Raw genomic sequence first — 20,573 nt, 5'->3', positions numbered from 1 at the left:
CGTTACCAGCTTCCCTTTCACAACTATTATTTGACAAATTATATGTGAACATGTAATTAAATAGTCTTTTGCAATGCATACATATAAGGAGCATAAGCTAAGATTGCATGTGCAAGCTGAACTCTGGTGTTTTCTGACTTTTGAGTCTCAACCGTAATGTTCTGTTAACATACATTTTTTTAATTTTATCTAAATGAGTTTCCTTTTGAACATATCATCCTGGCTCCTGACAAATATGTTGACTTCATAGACAAATAATGGAAGTTATTAAAATATTTCTAATTCTGAATCTAATTATAATACAGCATTGGTTTATAGTTATATTTAAAAGTCCATTTCCAAGCCCCTTTTTGTTCTGCCTTCCAAAGAAAATTCTGGTCTAACAAGTCATTTCATATGCGGAAAAGAAATGGTTAAAATATTTTAAAATTTGGATACTTTACTTGGCCAGAGGAGATGGCTTGGTGGTCTGGTAAAAAGTGTTTTGACACTTTAGTTCATTGGTATTTTCCTGTAAAACTGGAACCTGTCCTTGCTTCAGTGTTTTTATTGGCCCCATACCAAAGCCCATTGAGGTCAATGGGAGTATTTCTGTTGACGTCTTTGGGCTTTGATCTCTTATTCATTCCCCTGGATTATGAGATAGTGGCTGCCAAGGGCAACACAGAAGCATGCCTGTGCCATGGGACAGCAACATATTGAAAACTCTAGAGTTATATATGCAATATTATTATTTATATTTTATTATATTTCAAAATAATATCATTAAAAGAACACAGAAAAATCCTAAAATACAATTTGTATCAAATTAATAATATTGTCCCATTTACATATTTGGAATTTCATTGCATTATCAGCCCTTCTCGAACAACAACACAGTAAAAGTTGTTGTATGCAGTATAGTATGTTTGTGATGTGTGATTATGTATCCGTAATACAATTCCAAAATAGATGTACAGTACAGTAGGCCTTATAGAAACTTAGTCCACAATATCAATAGGATCTTTCATTTTTCTTATTACTTTGTTTAGTATTCATCTAAAATAATTATATTAAAAATTTTGAGCAGCCTAAAGTCTGTAGAAACTTTTATGTTCTTGGCTTTTTCAGCCCAAACAGTGTTGACTTCTGTGGGACACTAATGGCTGAGGAAGAAGTCTCTTTTTAAGAGACATTGCCAACCTGCAGTGATCCCGGACAGCTTGTTAACTAATGCAGAGCAGCTTTGGATGGTGTGGTAAAGTGAAAATAGAGTTCTGCTGACTTTGCAAATATAAAAAAAACCCTGAGACATACAACATTTACATTTAAAAATAAGACTGTGGGCTCAATCCTCAGTCCCTGTCAGCTGCATCAAGCAGCTGGAAAACTGACCTGAAGGTGCAGCTGAGGATTGCTCCAAATTCCCTTTACACAGGGATATTCTTGGGTTGTGCAAAGCCAGTGTAGCCAGCTCCACACATCCCCAAGCCCCCTGGCTGGGAGCAGGGAGGGGAAGAATGGGCCAGAGCTCACACTGTTCTGGCAGATTCTTGGCTGGCGCAGCAGATACTAGAGGTGACACAACCCTGGACCTGTCTAAGTTCCATCAGGGGCCATTTCAGCCCTTGGCTGGCCCCAGGTTTGGCAGTGCAGGAAAGTGACTTAGAACCACTTTTTCCCTCTCCATCGTAAGCTGCAATGTGTGTAAACTTGGCACAGCTGGGGATGGAGGATTACACTGTACTATGTCTAACAATATCACAAGGTTGGTTGCTATTGTACCTGAATACATTTCCTGCTATACAGTATGTTTTAAAAGGCTTGATACATATGAAATTAGGCTGCTTATGCAATGAAAGTCTACTGGACTCCATAGCTTTGAAGATTAATCCTGTTTCTTTTGCGGGAACTCTGCTTTTTACATTAGCTATGTGTTTGTTGAATTAGTCATTATGTGATGTCTTTTCTCTACAGTGAAATCTTTTGACTGTGTCATTTTATCTCTTAAGCTGCCATAGGTGATCTGCAAAAAGTTTAGTACTGGAGACTTGTATATTGGTGATGCATTGAAAAAATGACTGGGTCTGATTTTCTACTACTCAAAGTAGGTGAAAATGTGACTAAATCAGGAAGGTAGCATTTTACTCACTTTCAAAATGTCTACAATGACATAGAGAATTAGGCCTATTTGGTATGACAATAAATTGTCAGCAGAATGTGTAGAAATTAAAACATACATTAGACAGTATCTGTACAAGACCTTCTAAAGGTTTTTTTTATAATATAGGTACCAGAAATGTTATATACTACATAGTTTTGAAAAATATTGTAATCTAACATCACACTTATAGCTGATACACCAATCTGACCTCTAAATGCTAGAATCTGAACTTTTTTTAGACTACCTCTTTTTTTTTTTTTAATTATGTATTTAAGAATGCTGGAATCCACTTATACACATTACCAACAACAGTGCCACCTTCAGGAAAGGAAAATGAGAAAACTTTTATTGGATGAGTTAAATGCAAAGACTAATGTTGACATTTTATGAACTTTTAAAGGATAGTTTTGACATTTTTAAGAGCGTTTTGGTTTCATGCATTTAAATGCGAAAGAAAGAAAGCAAGCAAGAAAGAAAGAAAGCTTAATTTCTGGTAATGTCTGCAGTCTTGGCTTATATTGTAATCTAAAATGCCTGGCAAAATTATTTTCTGGTATCTCAGTGTTATTGCTTTTTGAGGTTCACAGAGTTTTGCTTAATCTCTGATGCTGGACAGCTTACCTCAGTTTGGCAGAACCTTATCTTACTGCTGTTGCTGCTCTCTGACTTTTACAGGTAGTAGTGTTTTGTGGGGTACATTGCTCCTGGAAAGACCACAACTTCACATAAAACAAGTCTTCTAAGAATACTATGTAGTCTAGGAGAGCTCAACAGGGAAAACTGCATAGCTGAGTTATTCAGAAGTGAGCTCCATACCTATCCAACTATTCCTGGGGAAGAATGCAGAGCTTCATTCAGAGTGATGGAAGGGTGGAAAAGAAAGGCACAAATCCTTCCTTAGCCTCCTTTCCCACACTCCCCAAGCCTATTTTTCAGTTGGGGAGAGCTTTATAGTCTTCTCAAAAGACTAGCCTGGGTGTGGTCTCCCCAGAGAGCACTGCAGCTGCTGGAGAGGACTGGGGAATCCTTCTCACACAATAGTAGGCTTACAAGGAGAGTAGGTCATGGGTTTACCTAGTTCAGAATACCATTAGACAAGCATCTGAACATTAGAGCCTTTGCTTGAATCAAAATTTTGAACCAGTGGAGGTTTGTTCAGTGCTAAAAACGTGTTAAGTCATTTACTAGGTAAAAAAGGAAGACAGCTCTTTTAAAATGAGATCTGAAAAAAGCAGTTTCTTCCTCAGTCAAGATTACTTGCAATAGCCTGCCAGACAAGTCACCACAGCTTGGATATGAAACATTCAAGAAAATTAAAACTTTTACAGGCTTTAGCCTGCTATAAGTTTGTATTGTACTTATTTTCAGTTGGAATAAATGTTAAACAAATAAGAGATATGAACAGTCTTATATAGATAGTAAACTAAGCATCTATGTACTGCATCATACATCTATTGCTGTATTTTAACATATATGTACATAATCACACACACTACATATATGCAATACACTCCACTCTACTCCATTTACTGTAATGATGTGTGACAAATCTGGACAAGAGAGGACTGTAAACAGAATGACATTTTCAAAAATGAGGACAGATATTGTTAGATCCAGTTATGAATACAATACAAAACATCTTCTAGCATTTTGATTTTAAACCTTTTTAATATCTCAACTTTTAAATGAGAAAATATAACTACTATAATCATTTTATATGTATCATTTCTGGTGCTTGAATTCTGTGCTTTAAAATGTATGAGTTTAAGGCTGTTTTTCAACTTGGTTGTCTTTCATACTAACATCTTTTTAAGTATTACCATGATATAAGTATTCATAAGAAGAGGTAAAAAATTGTAAGTATGTAATGATAGTGGTTCATTTATTCAAAGGTAAACTGGTACATGCTGTGTTAAGTTACATAGCTTTTACTAATTGTTTTAGAGCTGTTGAAGCTGGTGATCATGTTTCACTTTGAATTGATAAAAGTAATTAGGGATGGTTAGATGACACATAAAAGTGTAGTGAGGCTTTTGTAACAGTTAAATTGGTGAGCCCTGTAGGAAGGTTGGTAGAGACACATGTTATCTTCCATATTATCAGGAGATACTGTAACATGATTACTTTTGCAGGCCATCACAAGTTGTCACTTTTGGTTGCTGTTGGCTTTTATTTACAGTGGCCTCATGTGCTACCTGTTTGCAAAGTCACAAACAAACCCTGTTGTTGTGTCTAGCAAAATGTGTTGCCATTGCGTGTGAATGGACTGAGAAGCTAACTGAAGGCTTTGTATAGCTCTTTTTTGTGCCTTGAGACCTAATTCATTACAATAGAATTTTTTAAAAATAGTGTGTTATAGTATTGAATATCTAACAGGCGCTTCTTTGAGTTCAGGGGAGTTGAATTACTTGATATTCTGGTGGTACCAACAATTAATAACATGAGAGGAGGGTTGGATATTTCAGTTCCAGACTGTTTTTACTTTTATATAGCAAGTTATTTAGATACATTAATTTTGTACATTGACCTGTTATACACTCTGCTATTTAAAAAAAAAAGTGCAGGGTGATGGAAGTAGAGAGAGGCATAAAGTGTATTGGAAAACTACCAAAATGTCCCCTGCAAATGGACCCTATTCAGAATCAGTAAGCGTATGATGAGTGAAGTGGTTTTGAATATCGCCTTTAGATTCCATGCTGTTACAAGGCCAGCCCCGAACATGGCAAGTCTTATTTCTACACACAGTACCTCTTCACTCTCAATTTAACCCAAAAATCTGATGAACCCATTACTCCATACTTGATTTCATGGAACAAGAAGTAGATATAGTTACAAATGATCAATCACAAGCCGTGAGCCAAAGCAGCAAGGCATTAACAATTCACACCATTTTGGTCCACTTGCTCAAGCAGAAGATGTGCCAGCATATTTAATGCACAGCTACTTCATTCAGTTTAAGAAAAGACATGACTCATGCTGCATTTAGGAACTAAGGGGACTTCATAGTTTTCATGCCTACTAACCACTGAGTTTCAGAGTGGAATGCACCCATATCTAAAGAATTAACATAACCAGTTATGCAGTAAAGTCACAGAGAGACAAGTTCATAAATTATATTTTACTCAGTTTAAAATAAAGAATAACCTACAAACTGTTTTCCCCCAATAAAGCCAAGTTCTATTAGATTGTTTTGTACAAATCAACATCTTGTTCAGCAGTATGGTAACAGTGTAGACCCCACAGGCATATGCCGTCAATTTAATGGGATCACTGAAAAAGCAAAGCAGATGTGAAAGATTGCTTAAGTACAACAATCGTGTGCTTGTCATTCTCTTCAATGGTGGAAAAATCCAATTCGGATAGGCATCAGTATTTAAGAAAATGACTGCTAAAACATCTCTCATAAGTACCTTAGAGACAATAAGATTTGACATATAGCATGGAAACAAAAGTACACAGCAGCTGTTAGATTAGTTTTGTTTGAGTAAAAATACAGTGACATAATTTAAACAACATAGCAAACTGTGTGCTCTCCATCATTCAGTCTCCCTCTGCAGACCCCACTTTTGGATAGTGTGTGCCAGTTGCTTTGGGACTTAGAGCTGTATAACTGTTACTAAAAATAGGGGGGAAATGCAGTCAAGCACATGTGTGCATTAGCACCAACTCAACTCATACCACGCACACACACACACGCACACTCTCTCTCTCTCTCCCTCCAAAATATCCATTCGGCTCCTTTGAGAAAGTCTTCCTTGGTATCTAAGGAGCTGCATGATGAATTTTTCCTCTCCATATTTCAGTCATATTTAAAGCTTTTTTTCCAACAGTTTAAAAAAATCTGATAATGAGATAATTCTTATTGTTCTGCTACTGTTACTTGTGGCAATATTAAAAATCATGTAGTATTATAGGATATATCCTAAAACAATAAGCCCTGGAATACAGTACAGAATTAGGTTGATGTAAGTCAGCTTACATTGATCCATCTAACCCGGTAAGTGCAACTCCCACCATCCCACCTTAATAGCTCTACTTCCACAAGAGGTGTAGTGCTTATGTAAATGTAGTTACATTGTTAATGTAGACACTGCAGTACTTACATTGACTGTTGCTGCCTTTCAGAATCCGTTCCACAATGCCCCACACTAACAGGTGTTTTTTGTTAAATAATTGGAGATATGCCTATCTTCTAGAACTGAAAGGGACCTTGAAAGGTCATTGAGTCCAGCCCCCTGCCTTCACTAGCAGGACCAAGTACTGAGTTTTGCCCCAGATCCCTGGGTGGTCCCCTCAAGGATTGAACTCACAACCCTGGGTTTATTAGGCCAATGCACAAACCACTGAGCTATCCTCCCCCTGTTGGTTAATTGGTGCAGTTAAATTGGTGCAAGTGCTCCTAGTGAAGACGCACTGCCAACAGAAGGAGTGTAGTGTGGACATGCAAATACAGTTTAATTACTGCAGTGGCTGTAAGTTGATGTAACTTAGGTTGACTTAATTTTGTAGTATAGACTTGCTCTATCAGAAAAATCTGGCAATAATACTAAGATATCTACACTAATTGAGAACTTCTGGAGTTCTCAGTTCTTCATTTAGGGGGAAAAACATCCATTGCCAGATGTCTGTTTCCCTGTTCTCGGGGAAAATGCTGTCTATTGTCTGTTGTTATCCTATTTTTTCCAGATTTCATCTTGTTCCATTACTCTATTTCATCATCATCATCCTGCACAACCACTTCTTGCAGCATGCTTTAAAAAAATACACCAAGAACACAGAAATAAGCCGCTTTTGCCTCATATCAGTCACACTGGAAGGCTTCACTTTATATTCCATGAGTATATTACCTTTATTATGTTTAGTCCCCAGTTTTTAGAGATAATATATTTCTAGTCTGTTTTCTTAGAATCAGTGCAAAAGTACTATCTTCTTCAAGAAGTTCACTTTTTGTCCAGACATGTCAAACTCACCAAAAAAACCCACAGAAATTGGGCTTGTTTTTGGCTTAATTGGCTTGTGAGTTGCTTCTTGGCTAGTTTTTGGCTTGTTGCTTGTTTGGTTGTGTTTTGTTGCATCTTGTTGCTTCTTTTTTTTGATCGGCTCCCAGCAAGTGGGGAAGCAGGGGCAAGCAGGGGAGAGAGTTGAGGGTTCTAGGGATTGGCTTGTTTTGGCCTTGTTTTGAAATGGGATTAGCTTGATTATTGGCTTATTGTGAAAGTAAGGGTGCTTATTTACCACATGAAAGTTAGCAACTGTACTTCTGTCATTTGATATAACTTGTACCACCAGGACAGATTTTACTTCTAATATTTCTTAACACTTAAGTATTTGACCTAGTGACCTTAGTGAAGGAGCGAAACACTTTCTTCTTCTGTTCACTTTCTCCTTCCCCATGGCTGAAGATCTGGGAGTAATATTGCCACATAGGAGAGGTACAGCAGCAATGGAATGATTAGGAAAGGAAGTACATAGATATGTGCTAATGCTTTCTTTATAAAGTTCTGCATATAGCATGCTTGGAATAGTTTAAGGAGAGATGAAAGGGAAAAGGGATTTTATCAGTCCCTTTAAAAATCCTTTTCAACCCCCACACTGTATTTTTTACATAAATTACCTTCCTTCCCTTCTTGGTTCATTTCATTTTCTAAACAAGATATTCCATTTGTCTTATTTTATTGTTCACTCTCAAGCATTCAAAATATCTCACAGAGTGGCTCTAAATCTATGACACTTGTTCATCATGTCCACGTGTATCTGTACCTCCAAATTAGCTGATTCATATTCTTTCCAGGAACTGGCCTTTGTCTTCCTTTATCAAGGCAAACACACAGTCACTGAGTTTCATGATCCATAAAGAAAGATCTTACTTAAAGGTTAACCTTTGAACTGGGATTATTAGCGTTCTCTTGATTTTAATAAGTGCTCTGCTTCCAATAGAGAGAAGTTGGAATATTGAAGCAGAGCGTTTATTAAAATCAAGAGAACAGATTAGATTAGATTGAATAGATTATACAGCACTTCAGAAAAGGTTCTAAAATCTCTGGTAAATTTGCTTGAGTGCTCTGTTTGCTTCATTTTGCAGCCTGTGGTCTGCACAGAACTCTTAATTCCATAGAAATGTATGAAAGTTCAGTATTAATTTCTACTCCTTTTCAGGAGGTCCGCGATTCAAACCTTCTTCTCCTCTGTATTTTACATAATGCACTGAGGATAGAAATCCTTAGAACTGTATCAAGACGAAACAGTTTTCAGTGTGTGGTCACTCATCAAAGAATGTCTTATGGTCCTGTGTCTAGGTGACTCAGACAACCAATTATAACTATGTCAGTAGATAAGATAAATGAGGCAAAGTAAATAGGGGAAAAAATCTGCAGGACCATGAAGGCATTAAAAAGAGCATCCTGACTCTATTGAAATCAATAGCAATATTCCCTTTGACCTAAACAGGACAAGATTTCACCCAAGAGAGATGAACTTGATGCAGTGAAGAAGGGCCTATGTCCACAACCCTTGCATTTAAAACTAGTGATCACCTTAAAGGATATTACTGTAATAAATATACACACACGTACTAGACTTATGGTGGCTGGCAGATACTTACTTAAGCTGAGACACTGACAGAAGTTGGCCCTGCTCACCCTTGATGTTAGAAAAAGGAGATGATGATTTTATATATAAACACATTTGCTTTATCAGGATGTGGTCATTCACTACTTCACCACATTGATTGTTGTTGCCATTTCCCTTGTCCTCCATCTCTCTCTCTCTGTTTTGTCTTCTTTGGTTTTTTAGAGTGTAAGCGCTTTGAGGCATGGCTCATGTCTTATTTTGTGCTTGTATAGTTCCCAGCACATTCTGAGTGGCACCACAAGCAATAATAATAAATAAAATAATAATAATACAATTTTGTCAAGCATTTCATCAAAGGCTGACTGATAAAAGCAACATATTTGGGTTAAATGCAGAACAGCATTCTTACTTAGGACAGTGCCTAAGCACATGCTTAAAGTGAAATAAGTACATTAAGTGCTTTCCTGAATCCAGACCTTGTGGATTAATGTATTTTAAAAAATTATTCTATATATGGTATAAAATGTAGGGTATATTTCCTTGACATTTAGCTGCCAGACACCTCAGAGGTAAAACAAATAATTTAAATAAATATGTAAAGCCAATGTGAAAATTCAATAAAACTAAAAATAAAATATTCCCAGGGAATCAAGAATTTCCCAGAATTTCTGAAAAAACAGGGTCATATGACCCTGCTTGATAAAAGAGATACAGCCTGTGATAGGCTGGCTGGCTAGCCAGCCGTTAAAGAGTAGTTGGGCTTATCCTCACCTATGACAGATCAGTCACCGCACAGCTAATCCTGATTTGCTGGGACCCAGGTGGCTCACTTCAGTTATCAGACGCAATAGGGGAAGAATTGGGTGATTTCCATAAAGGGCTGGGAGAACTCAGTTGGGGAGGGGAGCTACAGAAGGGAGGCTGTCTCATGTGATTTGTCCGCAAGGTCATGAGAGGAGGCAGCTCATGTGGCTACTCCAGGAAGAGGTCACCCCCCCAAGGAAATGGCTTGGAGATAGACTGGGAATAAGACTAGGGGAAGGACACCAGGGAAGGAGCCCTGAGGATCAGCAGCTCTGGCAGGAGCCAGGTTTGCAGGGAGAAAATCTGGAGGCTGAGTACTCCATGAGTGAATGGAGCAGAAGGGTAGCCTAGGAAGAGTGGAAAATTATTTTATGTTGTTTGGATTAGAGACTGACACTTTACAGGGCCTCCCTGAGGGAATGTAGGAGTGTTGTTGACTATTGTTGGAAATAAGAAGGAAACAGAGGTAGAGCCACAGCTGCAGTGTGGCATAATAGACCACAGGGAGGAGGTGCTACTACATTGCCCCAAAGAGTACTTGAAACAGCAGCATGTTTACAGTAAATTGCATTTTTGAAAAGTAATAAAATATCTGCAGATTGAAATTTTTAGATTATAAAACAAGTGTTTTCCTGCTGCTGTGGAATTCGTCACAGAATTGTGTTGTAAAATCTAAGCTTTCATTTATAGACAACATTAAGGATTAAATCTTGGGTCCACTGAAATTCTGGATTTAACTTCAAAGGAGCAGAATTTCACCCAATGCTTTCAGCCCTGTGGTTACAAAGAAAAAAATTCCAAATCTGAACTGAATGTAAACTGATGCCATGTTGTTTTTCTGAGTCTGAAAACAGACAACTGTAAGAGGAGTGTGTGAAATGCCTCATGTACTGTGACTAGATGTTAACGCTGAAGGCTAATTATAACATTATAAATATTATTAACTATTTCACTGCTGATAACTTTAACAGAAATATAGCACTAATGTGCTTATGCATCACTGTTGAAGGTAGTAGTGGATACTGAGGGGACAGTAGTAAGGTAGATGGCAGCTATCAAGAATTGCTGGAATGAGGAAGCCCCCAGTACCAAAGTAACATCTGCCTCTTGGATACCAAATTCCAAAAACACCTTCTACATCTTCCTGGAAAAAAAAGCCTCCACTGTTCTTTTCTGATGTGTCAAGAATGTCAGCTTCCCCCTGAACAACTACAATGAAATATTGTATTATCAATGTAAAATCTGTAGTGCAACAGAACTGGAAAATTAGGGGCAGAGTAAAACAAAATGGGCGACTTCATCAGCACGTAAACTATCAAAGCTCTATTGACTTCAATGGAGCTACAGAAATTTACTCAAATTGAGGATCTGGCCCAATAATTTCATATCAAAATAAAAAACACAGTAAATACTGTACTAAATGTATTACTCATTTTCATAAACATCTGTTCTGACCAGATACTCTTTGCCAAGATTCTGTTGGCAAAAGAGACAAGCTTTTGAGCTGCACAAAGCTCTTCTTCAGGTCTGTGTACCTCAAAAGTTTGTCTCTCTCACCAACAGAAGTTGATCCAGTAAAAGATATTACTTCATCCACCTTGTCTCTCTAATATCCTGGGACCAACATGGTTAAAATATCCGGTCCTCAGCTCTCGCTGGGAGCGGGGTTGAGGGCTTGCCCTGTTCCGCGTGGGTCCCAGGAAGCAGCCAGCATGACCCCCCTCTGCCTCAACCCTCATCTGGCTCCTACGTAGTACACGGAGGTGCAGCCAGGCAGCTCTGGGTGCCACCCTGTCTGCAGGCGCCGCCCCCACAGCTCCCATTGGCCGCAGTTCCCAGACAGTGGGAGCTGCAGGAGTGGCATCTGCGGACAAAGCAGATGCAGAGCCACCTGGCCGTGCCTTGGAGCCTGAGGGGAGATATGCTTCCGGGAGTTGCCTGCAGTAAGCACCGCCCAGAGCCTGCACCCCTCCCATGCCCCAATCCCCTGCCACGGCCCTGATCCCCCTCCCACCCTCTGAACCCCCAGACAGAACCCTCACACCCCTCCCCTGTACCCCAGCCCCCCGCCCCAGCCTTGATCCCCCTCCCGCCCTTTGAACCCCTCAGTCCTAGCCTAGAGCCCTCTCCTGTACCCAAAAAAGTCCATTACCAGATGTCTGTTTCCCCAGCCCCACCCCAAAGCCCTCTCCCCCACTGTACCCCAACCTGGAGCCCCCTCCCACACCCTGAACTCCTCATTTCTGGCTGCACCCACAGCTGGAGCGCTCACCCCATCCCGAATCCCTACCCCCAATTTTGTGAGCATTCATGGTCCGCCATACAATTTCCATGCCATACAATTTCTTCAGGCCAAAAAGTCTGCCCACCCCTGTTCCAGAGGCACTAAAGAGCAACCATAAAAGTACAAAAGAAATCTCTGTGCAATATAGTTTATATGGGAAGAGGGGAAGAAATTCGGAGCAACTAAACATTATATGAATATGCCAAGAGAAGATTGTACCTACATCAAAACAAACAAATAAAAATTTTTTAGGTTCACCAGTATTGGTGCTATTGAGCTTCTGGTTTATGAAGGTTCTATCAGGAAGTCTTAGCTCTATACCTGAAAAATTCATCACTGATCAAAAATCCTTTCCAAAATGGTATGACATAACATACATTGTCTGGCTATAGGAAAGGAGGACAGGAGACACTTGATATGGATTTAATCAGGCTGCAACTTTATTATTAGATGTCTGGGACTATATATAGTAAAATAACATGGTATTTGACTATTTAGGGATATAAAATATAAAAGACATTTCTGGTGTTTCTAGGTTTCGGAAGAAAATTGACAAATAAATAAATACAAATATAAAGTACACTTGAGAACACATGCAAATAAAAGGAAATACTTAGTTTTAGCTCTAGTCAGTCTGTGGTCATTTCAAGACCACATATTAGGTATATATATATGTGACATATTTATACACCTATAGTAACCTCACAGGCAGATGAATACTAAGGAAGGGCTGCGTGCATAGTCAACAAAGACAATGAGTGCATATCACTGGATACTTCACATATTTTATGCAGACCATTCTCTTGTCCTTGTCACTGATGCCAGTTTACACACACACAATATGTGTATTATTTTTTAAATTAATCACTTTACATTTAAATATTACATTTTCTATATTACTCTACAAGCCTGATATTATAGGTCCCGATTAAGCAAGGTGCTTAAGTATGTGCTTAACTTTAAGCCCATGAGTAGTTCCATTGATTTAAATGAAACTACTCATGCATTTTAATTTATGCATGTGCTAATCTACCTTGCTGAATGGGGACCATAGTTTCTTGTAGACATGATAGCAGAATTGGAACTTCAGGAGAGGTTTCATTAAGGAAACTGTAGTGGTCTTGCAGACCAGCTCAGGGCATTCTGTGAATAGAAAGAGGCACAGAAGTAGTAGGTCCAGAGATGCTTGTTGAAGAAGCAGTCAAACAGTATTTTGAGGCTTGCAGTGTTGGAGAATTGAAAATTGCACGAATAGAGGATATCTTAAGATTAGTGACCGGATGATAAGACAATACTGTGAAACTGTTTTAAGTCATATGACTTTGTCTCAGCCATGTGGCTTGTTTGGCAGTCTAAATATATGTTTTCTTTTAAAGTAACATTCTCTGTAAACAAACAAATAACAATTCTACGGCTTTCTGTTTTTGTTCAAACGATGTGCTGAGTGCACTTAAAAATACATTTATTTTAGCAAAAGTAAGTATCTAATCTACCATATGCTTATCTAATTATTATCCTCTACATCTAGTGTTAACTTAAGTCTGTGTGTTGTGTCCCCTACATTTACTTTAAAGTGACCACTGCATGGGAACTGTCATCCAATAGTTTCTTTACTAAAGGCTCAGTTCAGCCAAAAATTATCACCAAAGAGGTTCTGCATGCTTTTGCAGTTGAGTTGAAAAGCTGTTGAGTCTAATGGTGAGTCAATTTCCAGAATGTCATACTAGTCTCCTGGTCTGCATAAAATATGTGAAGTATCCAGTGATATGCACTCATTGTCTTTGTTGACTATGCATGCAGCCCTTCCTTAGTATTCATCTGCCTGTGAGGTTACTATAGGTGTATAAATATGTCACATATATATACCTAATATGTGGTCTTGAAATGACCACAGACTGACTAGAGCTAAAACTAAGTATTTCCTTTTATTTGCATGTGTTCTCAAGTGTACTTTATATTTGTATTTATTTATTTGTCAATTTTCTTCCGAAACCTAGAAACACCAGAAATGTCTTTTATATTTTATATCCCTAAATAGTCAAATACCATGTTATTTTACTATATATATAAGAAAGACCTCTGTCATTTACACAATTCAGTAAAATCCAAAATATCTGTCAAATGCACATGTCTAAATGAAGCCTGCAGCCAAAATGTGCTTGCCTTGTTTGTCACATATATTGGCATAAAGTCCCTGAAAATAGAATGCATTAAACCTTTTAGAATGGTTTTGCAATACAAAAATAGCAAGAAAAATCTTGTAGTGCCTATTGCCATGAATCCATATATATATATATTCATTTGATTTCCCCCCTCATTTTTTAAACAGCCACACTGAGCAGTTTTTTTGTTTTGTTTTGTTTTGTTTTTTGTTTAAAGTTGGTTGCTTAAGCAGTGGCAATGAAAAGATTATTGCAAAATTGCTAATGAGAGTGTTGATTATATTTTATGAATAACCTGAAGTATAATATGTTAGGTATATATAAGCTCCTCAATAGGAAACTATATACAGAAACAACATGGATCTTGCAATTTTATCAGGACAATGCAAGTAGATTTCAGCAAGGTTGGTTCCAACTCATCTGTGATAAATGAGAAGATAAGGCAATCAGTGCACACCATGACACTCTGTTCAGCTAGTTAGGCACACTTCAGAACTATTCAGGTGTGCTCACAAAGCTTGTGAGTCTTACATGGGGGGTGTCTGAATATAAATACATCCTTCATGGTGGCCACTAGTAATGCAGGAGTTGCTTTTCTAAGACTTAATCCAGGTCAGATATAAATAATAGATGTTAAGAGTTAGTTCTGATGTTGGGGCTGCATTTCAGGCTGTGTATTTTCAGTTGGGTCAAAAGAATGTATTTTCCCTTTTTTTCTTGTATAGTTCCTCTGCTTGACAAATGCCTGCAAAATTCCATCACACCTTTGCGTGGACCTGTCTGGGTCTCTAAGGGAGAAGGTTTCAGCCCCTCAGGAGCAAAGATGTATATCCATGGAGTTCTTTTGGCCTTATACCAACGATTAAAGTCTGCAAAAAACTATTGCAAACAGGTGAGTTCGTCCCACTCTTTAAAAGTCTTCTTGTTTTTTTTTTTTTTTTTCATTTTAAAATGTACTAGCTGTGTAAAGGCAATGATTGGCACTGTGTCATAAAGAAGTGTGACAAGTATTGCATGAGCTCCAGTACCCGTTAGAGAAATGCTTCTCCTATAATCTCAAAGCCAACAATAATGGAGCTAATTGTATCTGTCTTTCGGTGTGGGATGTCATATGTCTCATCTTTTCTTGCTGCACACTGTGCATAGCTGAGACATTCCTTATGTGGAAATCCTATAAAGGCAGTCATTTTGCATAGGAAAATTAATAGCTTGTTCTGCACATTGAATATGAAAAATTGTCTCATATTTCTTCACACAGGGCTAATCAAAATAAAGGCCATAGTTGAAATATTTTTGAGTAAAAATAGCTAAACATAACTGGAGTTACATTCTCAAAAATAAAATGAAGTTGCTATCTTTAGGATAGTTAATAGGCTTTTATTGACAATTCATGCACAGTTAAATAAATATATCAGAAATACATTTTTATTTGCGTAAGTAACAGAGATCAGATTATAGAATGTATTAATTGATTTGCTATAGTTTCAGACTATGAGATCCAGTTAGTGCATGTTTGCTTTATCTGCATATTTATACTTGTGTAGTGATATGCAGATATATTTATGACTTTTTAGTCTGAATGTATTGTATTTTAATTAAGTTGAATAAAAATGGAATTTCTAGGCTTGTTAAGAATAACTAGGTCTGACATCTTTTGATTTATAAATATGAAAGTAATCAAATTTTTAAAGTTAGTTGAATGATTTATGAAAATAGCAGGTATACAGATTTGCCAAGAAAAGTAATAACTTTACATTAAACAGCCATCTAGGAAACTCAGATTCAAAAGTGATCAGAGGCCCCAGAGTTAAGAATGAATGCATCAGCCAGATTATGCTATCAGCCTGTGTGGGAAGGGAGAAGGGAGGTGGAAATGGGGTGTCAGTCTCACTGTTTATACAGCACCTCCTGCTGTCAGATCCATAAAGAGAAATGAGCATTGACTTTGGAAGAGGCTGTTCCTATCTTGAGCTAATGGTGGTCAACAACAAGAAATCAAGAAAATAGAAACAGGCAGAAAGGCTAAAAATCAGCTTGTTTCAAAAGATGCATGACTCATTTTAGCAGCATAGTAAAAAAAAAAAATACAGTGATCATGTTTAAATTTTCTATTGGTGTTTCTCACCTGTTAAGACAATGCTCTCTCTCATGTATGGTACAGCAATGCAAAATATTATAGTGCAGTATAGTGTTCTAACTGTTAAGAAAATAATTACTGAATCTTTTTAGAAAATATACATAAAAATCTATCAAGTATGATTCATTAAAATATTTAACAGATACATTAACCTCTAAAATAAATTAACCCCTCCACAAATGGGCAACATTTTTTGGGGGGGAAGGCTGAATTACAAAGTGGCCTATAATAAAAACGATGTTCAAGGCTTTTCTTGGTTGCTTTTTGTGCTCCTGTAAAGAAAATATAATGAATTTCCAGTAATTTAACTTAGATTAATCATTTCTCTGGGGTTGCCCAAAAGTATGAGTTTGAAAAGAGTTTAAATAGCAGAAAAAGAACATTTTTATTAAAGTTTGAAACCACCTTTGAAGACAAATTCACCTGGATTCAGAAAAAACAGCATGTTCATATTATCAAATGCCTAGGAGATATTTTTTTGTTTTTAAGATTCATATAATATAAGGTTACAATTAGGAGTATAAATATGCCAGTTGTTAGCTCACAAAAATTCTGTAATAGCAGAAGATTATTTTTATAGGCATTTTAAATTAGTGTTTTAAGCATTAAAAGTAAAGCAGGAAAGTTAAATATTTTGAAAATATTACAATAATTTTAAGAAACATCAAGTTAATGTAACTATCAAAAGTAAATTGTTTGTGGTATCTGGTATTATAACAGCATAGACAAAAATAAAAAAGAGCAGAAATGCGTTTTTATGTTTTTCCCTTTAATTTTACCAATCATTTTCAAGGTGGAATTTTATTAGCATTGAACATAGTTGAAATCATATGCAGAGTACTGTGAGTAATAGAGAATACAGCATATTATTTTGAAATATCAGTTTGTTTGTGGCTGCATTTACATATGTTGTCCATAATTTATACATAAGTTAAACATTAAAAATATGTAGATTATAATATAAATAAGCAAGGTTAAAATACATTGTAATATAAACCTAGGAAATTGAGTCACATATCCCCTGAATTTTACCTGCTGTACTCCACCCTACCTCATTGTCGAGGAAAGACATTTGAAAACTCTCAACTCTGCTAAAAACGGGATGTAGGGAACACAGCCCTCACTCCTTCATCCTGTTGTGTATAGGAAGACTTGCATGATGTGAAACCTGTTCAGTTTTCAAATCACTGTATATCGAGACATTGCTTGACAATCTTAACTGAATTTTCTACTTATCTCTGTTATTTTGAGATTTGTATTATATTTGTGTTTTACACTATCTTTTATTTAAATAAATAAAGAACAAATGAAGAAAAAATATGGAGAAACCCTTTTGATCTGGTAATACTCTGCTGGGACAACATGCTTTGTTGAAATAATGAGATTAAATAGCTCTTGGAAGTATTAGTAGCTCAATAGCAATATAATTCTGAGCCACTTTCACTAAAATTTAAGTAGTTTTTAATTTCAATTTCAGTCAAAGTGTATTGTTATACACCTACTGTATTAAAAATAGTACACATTGGTTGACCCAAACAGTGGATTGCCTATTATCAGCTTGTTGCCTCCTGCCCTATAGTATGGCGTTAAAATTCTCAGTCCACAGGTCAAAAGGAGGAACTCTTATCATTCTGCTGTGCCCCCTGTATCACCTTTAGAGGAGGGTTGATAGACTTTGAATGCCATTCCTTAAGAATGAGGTGGGGTGGTGTAAAGCAGTTAAAACAGAGGGGATATTTGACTCCATTTCCTATCTTTATATTAGTTATTATCTTAACCTTGCTTATTTCCTATATTATAATCAGGTAAAACTAAGAGGATACTTGTGGCTGGAGAAGGGTTCAAATAGAAAAGAAAATAACACATTGGTACATCACAATTGCTTGTCATTTATGTTTTTTCTTTATATAGAGTCCCGAGTTTTGTAATTGTATTAAGTTGTAATGTCCTGTGGATGCCAGTAAAATCTTGAAATTTTATCAACCTCAGAGGACACGATTGCAAAATACATGACTTTCTGGATAAGAAATAAATACAAAAACTATCCAGCACTACAGACAGAATTATTTTGTAATTAATTTTCACATGATGGAGTTGTAACTATAATATGTGACTTTAAAAATGCTCTCCCAGTTTTTCAAAAATCCTGAGATACTTAAATAGACCTAGCATTTAGCATTTGTGTATTATATATATAATATATATTTGTGTGTGTTTATGTGTGCATCTATATATGTTTTAAAATATCATGCATGGCTACTGTAGCTTGTATTTAAAACATATATGTTCTTAAAACAGTGACATCTCCAAAATGAAATTGCTCAGAGCTATGCAAGAACTTAAATTCATTAGTAACAGAAGGAATAATATAAACATGTTAGTATGAAATGTAGGTAACACTTTCAACCATGGGGGCTGTACCATCTCATTAGCATTCTTGATATGTAGTTGTATTGTTGGTGGGGGTGTTGAAGCAGGAATGCCATTGTGCTGGATTCCAATGTTTGTCCCCAAACACTGCTGTGGAGGGAACGTGTGAAAAGGCCATAGTACTGTCAGTGAATGAGGAAGGCTGTGCTTTCTGTATGCTTCAAGCAGGGAAGCTGTCATTCACAGACCTAGCACAGCTAAACAGAGGCCAAAACAGAAGACTGAAATACCTTTTAAAATGATATTAATGATTTTTAAACATTTTCTTCGTTGACAATCACACAATAAATCATCTATTGCTCTGTCAGTAAACAAACACAAAATATATTATGACAGAGAAACTGAAAAATAAGCTGAAGTGATGCCAAAATATGAGATGCCTTACGCTCCATTTGAAAATCACTAGTTGACCTAAAAAGCCCAAAAAGTTTTGATGAGCCTGTTTTATAACTTTACTCTGTGAGATTCTAGAACAATACTACTATAATACTTTATTCAGAAACTCACCTACAGTGCTGTAGATTTCTATCCTATGCTTAAAAAACTGTTAACAAAACTGTGCTGAGGTTTTTTATGAAGGTGTGGGGCAGCGGCGGGGAGAGGGAGGGTAGTATTTATACTGTGTATTCCTAAACTCATTCTCTCAGAAATTACAGTTATAGAAATTAGTTATGTAAACCAATGCAAATTATGTTGCATTTAAAGTAATGAATTCTTGTATGCAAAATACTGAAGGAAAAACAAGAGAGACTAAAAGAATAGAACAGTCTTACCACCCACCATTTTAAATATGATAATATTGACAAGTGCTGCTATGGTTAAGAGTCTGTGAATCTGTCTATAATACATCAGTGCTGGTACATAAATTATTAGTCCATATGTATTTTTTTTATATTTTATCTAATCAGTTTTGCAATTTTTGGTTCTGAGCTGCACTAACAGCCCCCATAATTCTTGTGGTTTCAGCCACTTTGTTGTATAGAGCTATAAAATAGTACTAAACTTAAACAAAAATATTGCAACTATAAGAAGAGAACTAATACTACATTTTAATTTTTTTTAAATTAATTTGAAACTACTTAGATATTGGAGCCTGAAGTTCCTATTGTGCATGCATTCTAGCTACCTTTTATAACTCTCCTTGATTATATTCATTAATAGACATACATAGTATGACTACTAGACAAGTTTTCACTGACTTCAGTGTGCCTTTGTAGCCTAACATTTCTGTTGCAATAGCTTTAATTACTTCATAATGGGTCCACAGGACCAGGACTTTTCCATTATTAATGTCACATAAACCAGCTGTTATGGGGAAATCTTTTTCCTGGGACTTTTTGTTGGAGGAAACTGATACATTAAAATACTATTTTTGTTTACTATTTTTTGTGTAATCCACATATTTTGCATATAATTTTATGCACACATAACCACACATTTTGTCAAAAGTTTACATTTTAAAATATATGCTGCAATTTAATGCTATTTAAAAAAAAATTAATTGCATCCTGGCCTAAGGTTGGCATTACGGTAACTTAGATACTATTAAAAGAATAGTAACTGTTCCATTGAAATGATTTACAGTTGATTTTCATTCAAAAGGTCACCAAATCCAGTACAATAGTAGTAATTTTTGTGGCATTTTAAAAATAATAATCTTAACATAAAAGTCAAAAACTGTATTTAAATAATGTAAAAATGATTTTTTTAAGCAAAAATGTTCTGTCTTTGCTGTACACCCTTCTTTCTTAATTGTATATAGCACTGACTCATATCATTGCAGTGATATTTTTATTTCATTATGTGTATGTCATACTTTAAAAAAAATAGGTCTCCCGTCCATTTGGTCTACGTAGGGGCCATTCACATAACACTCCTCTGTTAAAAGTAAACTTTTTTTGTTGAACAGCAATAGTTCATACTGTACCTGTAATATTTCAGCATAGTTTCTTATTAAAAGAATATAAGAATAGCATTTCTGTAATTTTGAAATTGAAAAAGAAAATTAGTATCTTGATAGTTTTGATAAGTGATTCTTCAAAT

At 36.3% G+C, this 20,573-nt stretch overlaps 1 protein-coding gene across 1 annotated transcript in view; it reads left to right on the top strand.

Annotated features, from left to right (window-relative positions):
• The window catches only part of DCDC1 (doublecortin domain containing 1), a 426,134-nt gene that overhangs the window by 78,901 nt on the left and 326,660 nt on the right, over window positions 1-20,573 (top strand). Inside the window, 1 exon segment of the mRNA XM_030562124.1 lies at window positions 14,689-14,855. Within this exon segment, the coding sequence (XP_030417984.1) occupies window positions 14,689-14,855 (167 nt within the window).

The sequence above is a fragment of the Gopherus evgoodei genome, chromosome 4 (genome assembly GCF_007399415.2).
Source record: "Gopherus evgoodei ecotype Sinaloan lineage chromosome 4, rGopEvg1_v1.p, whole genome shotgun sequence".
NCBI lineage: Eukaryota > Metazoa > Chordata > Testudines > Testudinidae > Gopherus > Gopherus evgoodei.
This window is presented reverse-complemented; position numbering and strand designations above follow the sequence as displayed.